Raw genomic sequence first — 15,449 nt, forward strand, 5'->3', positions numbered from 1 at the left:
GTTAATAGGCAACATAGATGCGCGAACACACGGAAGTTGACGGAACATTCTCGGCCACCGTACGTTCGTTACTAGGTAACCAACAACATCGCGCGAACACACGTGGAGAAGGTAAGTCGGAAAAAAGCTCGTCTAACATTTTTAGGCTAGAACATTTAATATATAGCCCATCGTATACATTATTATTGATGCAGTCAAAAACTCTACAACTATTTTGCAACCAGGCCAGAAGCTTTGGCTCAGTTTGGCTAGCTTACGTTATCTGAAACTAAGGGAAATGTTAGTGGGTATGGGAAGTAATGAAGATGTATTTCTTCATTTTATTTTAAATAAATTTAAATGTATTTATTTTATTTTATTTTAAATGATATATTATACTGTATTAATAGTATTTCTAGTTACATTAAGGCTACATTAAAGCAGAGTGCTCTGGGTAATATATATCCTGTCATAACCACTGATCTATATAGAATGATGTCATTATATAGATCAGGGGTCATAACATACATTAATCATTGCCATTGCATTTGTATTTTTCAAACACTTACAACACAAAACACATTTCATAACTCTTGTGTACACACACCCACCTTAATAATACTCTAATATGTCATTTGTTCACAATGTCCCACTACACAATAAATCATTATACCGTTTCGACTAGACACATTAAAAAATGCAAAAATATTTGTTTTTCCAAACTGTTTGGAGCAATTTATTATATTTTTGTAATTTTTGTATAACTTATTTGTAATTTTGAAATATAAAATTAAAGAGTATATTTGATGTGATGAATTGCTCTGTCATTTATTAGATTTACCAATTGTTATAATTTCAATTTGTGCTGGTTGATTATGAACAATGGGTAAAATTGGGGGGCGGGGACAAGTGGGGGCGGGGCTCCATTAGGCTCCTCCCCCAACCACATGTGATCTCACTCCAAGCTTTTGATAAAACTTGAGAACCCTGCGGGCCTATTGCAATCACTTGTACAAACTGAATAATAAAACAAGTTTAAATGGGTACATTTTCTATAAATATTAGTCTTCGTTTTCTTTTCTGACATAGCCTACTCCAGTTCTTGTTAAAACACGCAAATTCTGTGCATTTTTGGCACTTTTTTTGTGAAACCCTATTTAGGCTATTTTGTCCATCAAAAGTGTGCTTTCCCTTTAATTGAGCGTGAGCAGGGCAGCAAATAGACTTGGCGCCGAAACACGCGTTTCACTGCTCGCGACGTTCCTGCTTGACGCTCACGCGCTGCTCCTGATCCCGTTGTGAATGCACTCATTGATTAACATGCACGCCGGAAAAAAATACGCGCTTGCGGTCTGAACGGACGTAATTCACGAGGTTTTCTACATGTGTGTTCCGTGTGCACGTACAATGCTGATGTTGCGCGATGTTAATCATGCGGCACCCGAGTGCATTTGACAGGTGTCGTGCCGAAAAGTGATGGTCCGCCGAAAATTGATTGCGCCCAGTCTCCTAACGTCTACAGCTGGATTAAACATACATAACGTGCAAATAACCATCAGTTTATGTCCGTGGTAATAGCAAAGGTATGTCTGTGTGATACTTTAACGTTTCTTTTAACATAATAATAACAATTGTGGCCAAATAAGTGTTTGCAGTTTATAGCTTAATCAGGTATGACATTTACATTATAGGAAATAATAGAAGCCTGTTGTTGCCGATGGAATACGTGTTTGTATTTGGAAAACGGACTGTAGCCTATAATAACATGATTTAGCCTACCGCTAAATAAAATAAAGACATGATCTCTTTTGCAAATATCCGTATGACTCTGCATTATTTTACCTGCTGTGTACCAACCAATCCAGCCCTTTTTACCTGTTAAAATACCTTCAAATGTCGAAAACAACCCATAAAATACAGTATTCTACTTATAACAAAATGATTGAAGCCTCTACTTATTGCAATAAATAATGCAATAAATTTTCGGCAGACAATCACTTTTCGGCATGACACCGGCATAAAATCGGCATTTGTCCCAGCCGGTCGCCGGTCACGGCCGATCACGTGAAAATCGGCCAATTCCGGTCACCAGCCGATCAATCGGTGCATCTCTAGCCCTAACATCTTAAACTTTCTCTGTGCCAATTTTCTATTACAATATACACTGATGTTTTAAGTCACACCAACAAGCAAAGCAAGTCATTTGAATTAAGACAACAAGTGCTTTGCTCTCAAATGACATGTAGACATGCAAACGAAGAATGTAATATTCCAACCATAAAACCGCTAACCGTAGGGACTCGTTTGCATAGAAGTTCATACGGCGATAGAAATCTTAGACGTACTTAATCTAAATAGGCAGTTGTTACAATGATGCCGGATTTTAAGCCATGACAACTGGAAATTTGATGTTTACTAAAGATATTTAATTAAATGTGTCCTAAAATTCATGCAAATTGTTGCCTTCACTTTAAGTGCAACGAACTCCGTATTTTCTACAGTGTAGGTAAGAGCACATACGTCTCTGAGTTGTCCTTTTGAGCGGCATCTGAGCTGACCATGACGTTGGAGATGATGGTGACCACAGTGCTGGCCAGGGTGGCATTGATTTTGGCTATGTTCACAAGCTCTTTCAACTTGGAGACAATCTGTGTCACCTCCTCTATAGAGAGCTCATTATTGGTTATGTCAGCGAGCTGCACGGCCACTTCCATTGCATTCTCTGTTGAATTGGCAGTAAGAGTTATTAAAGCAAGTTTTGATTCCAGAGTACTGTGTGCAGTATGGATCAGAACCTACCTTGTGAAACGAAAATGCTTGTTATATTAGTGCAGTTTCCACGGTCAGGGAGGCCCCAAAATGATGTATAATTATACTGGCTAATCATGCTAAAGAGCAGAAAAAACAAAAGCAAAATATGTAATTGACTTTTCTGTCAATTAAAGGGTTAGTTCACCCAAAAATGAAAATTATGTCATTAATGACTCACCCTCGTGTCATTCCAGCCCGTAAGACCTCCGTTCATCTTCGGAACACAGTTTAAGATATTTTAGATTTAGTCCGAGAGCTTTCTGTTCCTCCATTGAAAGTCAATGGACGGCATACTGTCCATGTCCAGAAAGGCAATACAGATATCATCAAAGTAGTCCATGTGACATCAGTGGCTCAATCTTAAGTTTATAAAGCGACGAGAATACTTTTTGTGCGCAAAAAGTAAACAAAAATAACGACTTTATTCCACTATTCATTTCCTTCTCTCTAGGCCTCGAGCTATTTCATGTAGTGTTTTTGACTAAATCTAAATCTAAGACTAAATCTAAAATATCTTAAACTGTGTTCCGAAGATGAACGGAGGTCTTACGGGCTTGGAACGACATGAGGGTGAGTCATTAATGACATAATTTTCATTTTTGTGTGAACTAACCCTTTAAGTAAATGATTACTGGTTGTAACTGCGCATTAATTAGTAGGTTATTCTTATTTGCATCTTGGATCAGAAGTTATAAGTGTCTACTCACCAAGTCCTGGATGCGTTTTGCTCTTTGTAAGGGAAGCAGGGGATATACTGGGTAACTGTGGGTCTGCTCTCTGGCCATCTGTAGTGGAATGGGAAGTCCTCTGGCTGGCAGTTTTCTGAGGCAATGCAACCAAACAGGTACAGGATTAAAAGGATTCAATTACAAACCTTTCTTTAAAGAGGAGCCACATCACATCACAGATGACTCGAGAGGACTCCAACTCCTGCGAGCATTACAGACAAAGCAAACTCTGAATCAACATGCTAAATTTTCTATATCATTTTGTTAACATCATGTATTCATTACTTCAATGAGCCCTAAATTAATATATTGTTCGCTAACTGCATGATTTGTATACATGCAGTTAGCTAATGTACATGATGTACATTTATGTGATACATTACTTGGACAGAGTCACCTCTGGTAACAAACAGATCACTCTAAATTGTAATGTACTGTAGATGCATGCATTTTCTGTAAAGCTGCTTTGAAACGATATGGATTGTGAAAAGTGCTATAAATAAATGTGAATTGAATCTTCTGAAACTTTTCCAGCCTATGTGCTTCATTAAAGGTGCACTCAGTACTTTTTCTCATTAAAAGGTTTTACTCATAAGTGAATAAATGCCATGCTGATATGAATACCATTTCAGCCATATTTTAGGAGATCTTAATGATAATGTTTTTTTTAGCAATATGCAAATGCTTAGTCATAACCTGAAGGGCTACTGAATTACTGAACACAAAGGAGCATGCCATACCCATTAAATTCACGATTATACTGTCCAATATCAAGCCATTTCCAATTGCAAGGGCACTTCTCAGCCTGTTGTTAATCTCTGCCTCTGTCAGACTTGCATCAGTTGTATTCTTATACACCAGCAGGGCCATGTAGGTTTGTCTAAGTAGAATGCAACATCATAAAAAAAAAGTAAACATCAAAAAAACTGAAAACAAAAGATTGTGAAACATGGTCACCATTACATTAGTAAAAAAGAGATAAAAAAAATAGATATGAACGTTGAAATGTTTACCGTATCGTTGCGGCCCTTGAGAGAACAGTGTCAGGTTGGAGACTGAAAAGGGGATGAGAGTAAGATTGCTAACAGTCATCGTTAGATAAAAGAAAGAGATGTTCATTTTCAAGGAAAAAAGAACCCTACCTGACACTATTAACATAAACGCTGTAGCTCCAGTTCTGAAACGTTTGATTAAGCTGTAAAAATCACAGAAATTGATTAGAAAGCAGCAACATGTTTAGAAAGAGATCAAATTGAGAGCTAATGCAGAAGAGGAAAACATGCTATATTGGTGCAATCTGCAAACCAAGTATTTCAGAATTCATAATATTATCATAACATCCATTAATAGAGACTTAAAATGTATTAAAAAGTGAAACAAAACAAATATATACCCATTGAGATATTATCATCTTAACATCCCTGGGGGTGTTCGGTTGTTCATCGATAACCACAAGGGATATTCTGTAGAAAATTTCCTCTGTAAAAGGAGAATAAGGTTTTTTTTTATCAATCAAAACATTGTTTATTCATTCACCTTATTTTCTGTGTTGCATAGCAGTAGATAAAAAATCTTGGAAATGAGCAATGAGAAATTTTGGTGGTCTCAAGACCACTTTTTAAATCAAATCTATCCAAAGTGTCGAAATTTGTAAAAAAATCAGTATAGATGATTTTGCAGTAAAAAAATCCTGGATCATCAAGTCATGTATTTTGAGATCTACTGCTATGCTGCACTTCTATCACAAGATGGCTCTCATGTATCTTGAGTTGTTAGTGCTGGACTACTTTATAATGCATAACTACACCATGCCAAGACTTTCTTAGGAGACTCCATATATAATAAAATAATAATAATAATAAAAAAAAATATGATTTCCACAAATTGAAAATGTGAGAGTTTCCTAAGATAGCACACTTCTCTCATAAAATCATCAGAGTGCAAATTCTTCTTGAAAGTAAAGCTGAACTGTTCAATGTTTAAAATAATTAAAAAGGTAGTCTCCTAAGAAGGAAGAATGATAAAAATGTGGATAATTACAAGAGACCTATGCACTCAATTTGAGTGAGTGAGTGAGTAACAGCCAGTACACGAAGAGTACTGAAACTCAATGATTGTCAGAACTGGCTATGGTTAATATCTTACTACTTCTAGTAAATCACATGGAATCAAAAATGAAAATCTGCACACCGAGAAGACGTGATTTTTCCCCCTCAATTGAACAACCCATCATTCTACGATCACTTGCTCAGAAAGTCAGGATTCAGCAATAAAAGAAGCTATCTTTCTTTCTAAGTTCTAGATTGTTATTGGAAAACATACTGTTCCCGGTTGAAAGTCCACACAGACATGTAATATGAAAGGGAGCTTTACATGGACATGGGGCCAGTTCTGTAGTAGTCCCATTGGTGGCACCAGTGTGCACAGAGCCAAAACCTGCGCTGACTCCTTTGGTCGGGGTGTCGACTGTGCCATTTGTGGGGACAAAAGACTGGTCGTCAATAGCTGGAGACGGATGTGTCTCGCTATCTGTGGTGGCGGGCTGAACAACGAGCACATTGTGGTTGAGGCTGGAGGGGTTTGCTGATTCATTCTTGGCCCAAAATGGCTGCTTTGTTATTGAGGAGTGGACATGTTTAGTGTCCAGCAGGTCTTGACTGTAGCTGCTTGAGATGTCCATTGATTTGGAGGGTTGAAGGACTGGAATGGAGGCACTTGATTCAAGTTCAGATGGCATGCTGCTTGTAAAGGTGGAGAATTGATGAAAAGTACGAGATGACAGATCTGAATTGGTCATAGTCATTTGCAAAGGAGGAGGAGTGTGTGGCAAGTTCACTGAAAATGATTCAAATTTGTGAATATCTGTTCTAAACAATTCATAGGCTAAAATAGTGTTTGAATGGCTCACAATCTGCTTAGTGGTCGTATTTGCGGAGTTACTATGTGAACCAATAGAGTCATGTGTGCTGTTTTGGTTAAATGACTTAGAGACCTCTGACATATTTAGAGAAGTTGTATTGAGAGACCACGTGGTAGTGGTGGCTTCAACATATGTGTGGGTTGGACTGCTTTTTCGACTATATGCACCAGAAATAACAAATCCATCCTGATAAATCTCTCCTTCAGACTGAGAAGGAAGGACATCAGCAGGCTTTATGAAGTTAGAAATGTCCATTGTCTCTGATTGATATCTGAATTTGGTTTCATAAGGTGAGGCCTCATCTGGTCCAATCTTACTTATCAAATTGAACAAAAGGGAGGGAAATATTTCAGTTGATGAAATTTGGGAACTCTGCCCGGAATAGCCCGACCATGCTGAAGTGACCATGCCATGTTCTGAGCCAGAATCTAAAATATTTTGGGAGGGCAAATTGAATGTGGGCGATACCTCTATCTTTTCCACTTTCATTTGAGAGTCTGAATTAAGGGGTGAAGACTGAGAATCTTTCCATTCATCTGTCAGGGCCACCACAGAACCGTATGGTAATTCTGAACTAGCGCTGACAGAAATATGAGAAATATGAGGCATATGCGACAAGTCCCTCAGATCAGTCTCTGAAGGATTAACATCATCTTGCCTGCTTAAGCCTCTGAAAAAGGTCTCTGGCAATCTGTTTACATGCGACGGCTCCAGCACCAGAGGTGAATCTAATTTGGACCGGCTGCCCACTATTGACGTAGAAATGTCGCTTGCAATACCCGGATACAAAGTTGGTAATTGGCTGGAGTCAACAGCTTGTGGGTTTTCAGAGAAGATAAACTGATTGTTCATGGAGGGTAAAACCAGGTCAGTATTGTTTTTGGCATCAGAGATAAAGAGACTTTGGGCTGAGCCAGGTGTCAGAGATGGGAAAACATCAGTGAGTGGCGAAGAAGACAATAGACTCTGTCTGATGGCCTCTATCATTAAATAGTCACTTTGAACCCCTGCAGTAGGCAATGAACTCAGAGGCTCAATGAGAGTGGCAGCACTGCGGGTTGAATCCATAAGCAGTCCAGTCACCGGCTCGACACTAAAAGAGGGAGAGAGAGAGGAGATAACAAGTGTCTCTGTTGTGAGGGGATAGCTGCCTTGCGGAGCGAGAGGGCTCGCTGCCAAAGGCTCTATGAGTAAAATAGTTTGATCAGGGAGATAGTCGAAAGAGCTCTGTTGGGAGGTTGATGAAGAAAAGGAAGGAGTGGCATCGGTAAGACTATACTCATGTTCTGTCAAGCTTGTCCTAACATAACCCTCTGCTAATGTTTCTATCTGGTCACGTGTAACCGCTGTGGGCACGATGGTGGACTTTTTCTGTCCGTGTTGCACATCTTTAAAGGTGTCCTTAGTGGCAGTTGCCTCAGAGAGGCCCCAGGGCCCAGTGCTTGTTAGCTTTATATCCACAAGGTGTGTGGGCGACCGCTCTGGCCATGCTACTGTTTGGCCAGAGAGACTCTTGAGTTCAGGCTGGATCATTTGCACACCTGTTCCGCCCGGAATGATGCCGGGAGAAGGGATAAGTGTCCATTTTCTGTCTGTCTCGAGCTGCTCTGAGACCTCTGCCAACTCTGACATAGCCCAGGGTAAACTAAGGTCTGACTGACTGTGTAAATGTTCATGTTTGCTAACAGCCTGTCTCACAGGTCCAAAAGTCATGGTGTTGACAGTAGGCACACTTTCTACTTCTAAGAAAGACATGTTATGTGGGATGGCAGTGGCCAAGCTTTCATCCAAGGAGTAGGTGGAATCAAAGTCAAAAAGGCTGAAGACGTCATCATCCAAGTCAATGTCATAAAAAAACGTTTCTGCGCCAAAACCAGATGGGTAATCAAGTATCTCTGTGCTGTTCTTGTCACTATCGCTCAGGACCAGTTGAGGAGCTAGCGGCTTATTCTTACGATTACTGAGTGACGCCACCTGGAAAGACTCAAAGTCTTCACTCTGATTGTGAGAATCTGGTTTCCATGGAGGCTTCACCTGGGAATAGGCTGGCCTCATGCTTGTAGAGTCTGTTTTCTTGGCAACAGAGGCCATTGTGGATGTTTTCAGCCAGTGGGATTCATTCATCATGCTTATTGTCGGTTGGGCAGGCGGCTTGGTCAGATGGATGACGGGACGTTTGTGTGGCCGAGTGACGGCAGCCTCAACTTTCTTCCTCACAGGCCAGATGAGGGGTGTGGAGATGAAGCCGAGTGATGTTTTGGGGCCCCGGGGAGCAGGAGCAACAAGAGGCCTAGCAGGGGGAGAGCTAGTGGACGGAGTCTCAGCGTGAGGAGTAAACCGCAGTAGTGACCACAAAAATGCAGCCCTCTCTTTTTCTGCTCCAATTATTTAGCAGAGGATCCAGGATTTGGTAAAAATGAAGAGGTCAGAGCAAGCTATTACTTATCTTTGCAGATATACAGTGCACCATATAACAAAACAAAACAATATGCTGGAAAACATCCTGAAAAAAATCCCATTCTAAATATAGAAGTTAGCACAAGGACTGTTTGAAACAAATAAAGCACAAACATAATCCAGGGGTTAATACCTAAATGAGGACTTTAAAGAAAGCAAAAACAAAGTTATACAGCAGAAACACAGGTCAAGGATTTCAGGAGAACTGTCAGGAAGGCAATGCTAATGTTAGCACAGAGGGAATGATAGAAATATAGTATTAGCATCATAAATAAGCCATTAATTAGTTTAAAAATGACTTACTAATACTAAAAAATATACAAATAGATTATATTAAATGTACACAGGATGCCATTCAGAAAGTAAAAGAATAGTAGTTTATTTTGAAATGAAGCTTTGCTAAAGAGCAAGAGAACAGTAGAGAACTGTAATAGGTGCCAGGAAAGGTTTTAGCTGAACACATTTAGGGAATTTAAGAATATGCAATGAAAGAGAATAGGAAAGATAAGTGTTTAAAGACTGCTATGACCTGAAAAAAAAAAAAAAAAGCAGGAAGTAGAAGTAGAAGTCAAGTCTAAAAAACAATAAATTTAAGCTAAGCTAAACACAGCAGACAATTGACAAAATGGAGTAAGAAAGGTGTTTATTCGTCCAATTATCTTTTTACGGTAATATTAGATAACTATATATAAATATATATATATCAAATTACGAGGTATGAAGCCTTTAATCTACACCCAGAAATTTTCGGATTTATATACCAATCTTTTAACCAATCACGTTTCTATTTAGACAAGCTAGCCGCTCCCATTCTGCCCATACAAATGAAGGTTTAGCAGTGACTGGTAAGCACAAGCAAGCCATGTATGATGTCAGATAACAGGTTTGGCTTACCATTGGTTTTGCTGTTGGACAGAGGTGAGTTAGTAGCAGCAGCTGCAGATGAAGGAATGGATTAAGTGACTGATGAATGGTTTAGGTAAATGAACAAAAAGCTACGCATGAGGACATGAGACAAGGGTCCTTATACTTTTTTTTCTGTTGATTGGTCATTTTTGTTTATTTTAAATGTATTTGTTGGGCAGTTAAAGGTATTTGCAAAAACTTGTGCCAATATTTTATCCAATTGAAAAAACTGTAAAAATGGAAACAGCAAGGGGATAGTTCACCAAACATTATAATTTTTTTGTTCCACACCTGTATGAGTTTCTTTCTTCTGTTGAACACAAAATAAAATATTTTTTCCTACTATGGACGTTAATGGCTACCATCAACTGTTTGATTACCAACATTCTTTAAAATATATATTTTTTGTGTTTAACAGAAGAAAGAAACTCATATAGGTTTGGAACAACATGAGGGTGGATAAGGGATGGCAAAAATATATATATATTTTTTGTGTGAACTATCCCCTTAAGTGTAATTTTTTTTCTAGTCTTACAGTATATTAAATAAAGTTAAAACTGGAATAATTAGAAACAAACTGCCAAATACAATCAAATGGATCTAAAAGCAGATTCCAGTTAAACATTTGTGCTAATAAAATTGGTATTTGATCAAATATCTTGTGCAGAAGTGATATCTTACCAGGGTTGATGGGTGGCGGGTTAGAGTGGATTAAAGGTGATGTAGTTGGTGCTAATGATGGCACACATAGACATGACAATGTTAAAAGTTTGGTTAGTGCGGAAATATGAAACAGCATATATGTATATTAATGGCAATTAATATACTACATGTTGTAACTGTTGTTTTAGCACTAGTAGTAGATGTGAGTAGAACTAGTGTTGGTATAAAGAGGCAGAGCCCCGCGCATGTATTAGTGAGGGCATTTATCATACCTCATTAAACAGAATATAAAACAGTATGAAACCTAGATATTTGCTTACCAGAAGTTGTGGTTAGAGGCATGCTAGAAGTAGTTGTGTATGAAAGAGTAGTAGTAAGAGCTGATGATGAAAATAGAGAAATAATGAGCTCTACTGACATGCATGCATATAAGTTCAAAAACAAGTAAATCTATTGGATCATTCCCTTCATAACATTTTTTTTTTTTTTAAATGTAGATATACTTTATATTTGACTTGGAAATTGCAGTGAATTATTTGACAGATGACATTTGACATATACAATTTCTGTAATCATTTAAACACTTCCTAAAAGGATGAATAAATGATGAAACCCATTGTTGGGTAAACTAGTTATGTAAAGTAAACTGGCCCATTAAGCATCTATTCAAATGAAGACAATCAACTGCATTGTTACTACATTATTTGATGCCAGAACAAAATAAAAAAAGATGAAAAGAGAGAAAAAAAGTACATTTAAAAAGGAATTAATACTGCTTACAAACTTTTAAATCACTTGTACATAACAATGATGTGACAGATATTAGCATTTCAACCAGACAGATTAACTTTAAAACAATCCTGCAGGATTACATGAAAAAAACTAGGGACATTATGTGCCATATAAAGCAACCATTCTCGTTGGCACTATTTCAATTCTACTTTTTAAAATTTTTAAAAGTCATTAAATATTCTGGAACAGGGCCACTGGCATTAATAAAACATCCTCTATTTCTAAATGGAACATTACTTTCGCAGCTAATAAGGATATTCTCCAAATGAGTTGACCACCACCTGTTCTGCATTGGGCAAAAGACATTACTCTCATGAAACAAAAGGAACACATGCATAAAATGATGAGGAGGCAGAGGTGAATGCTTACCGTGGGTTGTTGCATTAGTAGGAATCATGTTAGTGGTGGCAATGGATGCGGTGGTAACAGTTAATGTTGCTGGTGGCAGGGATGGAAGAAGGGCACACTGGCATTAAATGGCGGTTAGAATGAAACCAAAAAAGCAAGAACAACTTGTGGAGCAAATTAACCACAATGTGAATCACAAGCATAGCGTGAAATGAAAATGTAAAAAAGGGATTAACCAGAAATGAAAAATTTTCAACAACAACAAAAAAAAAAATTTATTATGTCAAGAAAAATTGGGCAACATATGTTTGTTTTTTACTTGCCCTTGCTAAGTTCAGCATCCCCTGAAAACTAGCACAATGAATTATGAGAGCTTGAAAGTTTCATTGCCTTTATCAAAGTGCTGAAAAGGGAGATGTTCTCCTGCTAGCTCCTATGTCTGTTACTAGTAATTTTCTACAAACACCCAGGAGATTAAATACTACCTCGTGTGTCCTTAGAAATACATAGGTCAATCTTTGTTTTGTTTTGTTTTGTTTTTTTACCTATGCTTCTTTCCCCCTCAGATACGATAACCAGTAAAGTATAATTAATCATAATGGAATTTCAAGGAGGCAACCTGTGATTCCCTAACCCCCAAAAAACTCTATCCAACTTTAGAGATATGCGCAGAAACTTCTCAATTTATTTACACTGATAGACAAATATAGATTTCTCTGCACAGATGTTTTAGCTCCATGATATTCTGCAGGCATATCATAAATGAAAAGAAAAAAAAAATATGATGAAGTGTAGTTAAATGATGAGAAGAAAAGGTTAACAAGACATTTCTAAACCTAGAAGACTATCTTTATTAAAAGAAGACTGTCCTAGGCACAAATGTGTTTTTTTTCCCTACATGGGAATAAATATTATGCAAAGAAATTTTAGTAGACCTTTGGGAAAGAAGCAAAATGGTTAAAATGGGACAATGACCTTTAATGGACATTACTGAGGACATTTAGCCTGAGGATTCTCATGGCTCCCTGCTGATGATGGATGTTTATTAGGTTCAGGTTAGGGGTGTCTTAATGAGCAGAAGGTAAGCTGTTTTTGTTTGGCATGCTTACCCAAAACTAAAGGTCTAAGACTTGCAAATTAAGTATTATATATATATATTTTTTTTAATACCTCAGTTTAAAAAATAATAAATGAAATCGATAAGATACAAAGGAATATTCTTTAAATAGCAAAGTCGTACAGATGCGACAAAAAAGGTAGTCTTTGATGAGAATGGTTTATAATGGGTAAACTAATTATCCAGGAAACAAATACATGTTTTGAGGAATGTGTTCAGCATTAAAGGTTATAATAAGGATATTTCTTCCTACCTGGGCAGCCAAGTCCAGGGGAGGCACAACCTGAGGTTACCGGGGAAAGAGTTGCTATGGCAGTACCTATGAATGATTTGAAAATGAACATTTGACATTTTATAAATAAATACATGTTTGAAAAAAAAAAAAAAAAATAAATAAAAATAAAAATAAATCTAAAGTGACACTGAAACTAAATGTATAAAATATAAATGATAACTATAAAATCTACAAACACACAAAACTTTACTACATGGGAATAAATATTATGCAAATAAATTTCAGCAGCCCCAGATTATTGTTGTTCAACAAATACAATATAAAGCTTACTTAAGCTCTAAACACTGTAAAATTATAATTCTCTTTTACATCCATAAAAAGTCTAACTAAGGACCAGAATTGGACTGAAAAAGTGTCATACATTTCTCAGCCATCCTCTGGGCTTTGACAATGGAATGTGACCTCAAAATGTCCAAGCTGAAACTTGAACATCAGCGACTCAAAGGTGGAATTTAATAATTCGCCACAGTTGAATGACAGAAATGTTCTACTGGCTGGTTTGATCGAGGCCCAGGAATGCCACCTTTTCTCAACACAAACCCATTAAGGATGTGTGAAATAGCCTACCAAATTCCATCTTGTTTTGCTTTTCAGATCTTTCCAATTGATCATTTATGACTGTGTCAAAACAACATGCTTGAATGCATGACGCGACATCTTGAACAATTTAAAAGCAAAGCAATCTGCAAAAGGAAAAACTCAACTCGCAAATCAAATCTATTGGTTAAACTTTAGTCATCAGAGCATGTGTGAGCATGTGTGAGCATGCAGCACTGACCAAAAGTTCTGTCTATAAACTATTTGTACAGACCAAGATTTTGAAGGTTTTAATATTTTTCCACCTTTTCAGTGGCTTGATGGCTTTGAGTTTTGATATGTAAAGCAAAACGCTATCGTTTCCAACAAAAGCTGATTATTTTGACATTTTCAAGTACAATCTAAATCTGACTTAAGCTCTGAGGACAAGTCATTTGTGAAAAACTCTAAAAAGATTTGATTCAGGTGTCAAATTTGAATCAAAAAGGAATCAAACTGAATCAAACCAGGTGAAACTAATCCATAGCACATACGTAGGAATGAAGTAGCAGGATAAATGTAAGAGCTCTTAAATATATTAACAGAGACGTCACATTGCGGCGGCTGTCTAGTGTTATAGCACTGAGTCTCTGATCATCTTGAAGTTCTGCATTAAAAGGCAGGTTAAGGGAAAAAACTGAGCAGTTCTGCGTTTCCATGCAAGGTGGGATCGCCATCCCCCACTGATCTTGTCAAAGGATGAGAGGGAAACACATGAGTAGCCAATGGAAAGAGATGGGAGGGGAGCGTAGCGTCTTTAAAGCATGCTTATTAGTGACAGCATTAGTTTTGCTCCGGGCTTAACTTCACGGGCCTCTTGACTTCATGCCAACATCACAAGCACAGCTGGTTGTAACTGAGCAAAGGAAATAGTTATGTGTCATAGGCTCCAGCGTCTAACTGTCTGCAGTTTGCAGAGGGGTCTTATACTGCTCCTGTCAAGGTCAAGAAATGCTAGCTGGAACAGTTCTACCTTTGAAATGGCACAATTTTTAAATGAGCGAATTGAACAAAAGAATGTAGTTCACTAAAAAAAGAGAATTCTGTGATTATTTATTGAACCAAAAATCAATCCAAACATGTATGACTTTCTTTAGTGGAGAATTTATAAAAAAAAAAATCTGGCCACTCTTTCAAAAATACTAAAAAATGACTGTCATTCAGCAAAATGACAAAGATGCACCTTTAAAATAGCATAGTGATATTTGTGTGTGTGTGAAGGACTCATTCATTCAGATCTTCTCAATGAATCTGGTGATCCAGTTCACAAAACAGGGCAAATTGACTCAATCAAGAAATGACAGATACGATTCTCAAGTTCAACCTAGTTACTTAATGATCCAGTCAAAATAGTTACCAGCTCACTAAAGGAAATGATTATCAGTAAATAACAACTTAAATGTGGACTATCCATCGGAGCAACAGCGCTCCGACATATGGTGCAGCTGTGCTTCAAGCGATCTGCGTTCGAGTCTCAGCTCGAGGTGCTTTTGCTGTTGTTTCCTCTCTCCCCTCCCCATTGCTTCCTGACTCATCTACACTATATCCTATCTGATATATATATATATATATATATATATATATATATATATATATATATATATATATATATATATATATATATATATATCCAAAAATATAACTTTAAAGAAATTGGACTATTCATCACACAGAGCTAACATACTGACTGATGTGCAGATGTTAGAAGACTTGAACTGTGAATTTCAATGATATGGACTGCATCTATGATACTTCTTATGGTGCTTTTGCATCCTTTAAGATGCTTGAGGCTTCAGTCTCAGTTCAGTTCACATCTATTGAAGAGAGCTTCCAGAGTCTTATTCACAATCCACCCTT

The 15,449-nt window shown here is 37.5% G+C and overlaps 1 protein-coding gene across 18 annotated transcripts in view; it reads right to left on the minus strand.

The window, feature by feature from the left end:
- adgrg6 (adhesion G protein-coupled receptor G6) overlaps positions 1-15,449 on the minus strand; it is a 54,338-nt gene that overhangs the window by 21,090 nt on the left and 17,799 nt on the right. For 10 of the 18 annotated variants that reach the window (XM_081377816.1, XM_081377824.1, XM_081377817.1 and 7 more), the window contains 8 exons: positions 12,975-13,040; positions 4,912-4,997; positions 4,661-4,713; positions 4,532-4,573; positions 4,259-4,398; positions 3,498-3,612; positions 2,779-2,867; positions 2,500-2,701 (listed from right to left, as the gene is read on the minus strand). In XM_081377816.1, coding sequence (XP_081233942.1) covers positions 2,500-2,701; positions 2,779-2,867; positions 3,498-3,612; positions 4,259-4,398; positions 4,532-4,573; positions 4,661-4,713; positions 4,912-4,997; positions 12,975-13,040 — 793 coding nt within the window. Of the gene's footprint in view, positions 1-2,499; positions 2,702-2,778; positions 2,868-3,497; positions 3,613-4,258; positions 4,399-4,531; positions 4,574-4,660; positions 4,714-4,911; positions 4,998-10,784; positions 10,845-12,974; positions 13,041-15,449 lie in introns of all 18 variants that reach the window. The other 8 variants (XM_081377815.1, XM_081377822.1, XM_081377821.1 and 5 more) reach the window with 2 other exon arrangements.

Source organism: Scardinius erythrophthalmus (genome assembly GCF_964197995.2).
Source record: "Scardinius erythrophthalmus genome assembly, chromosome: 11".
NCBI lineage: Eukaryota > Metazoa > Chordata > Actinopteri > Cypriniformes > Leuciscidae > Scardinius > Scardinius erythrophthalmus.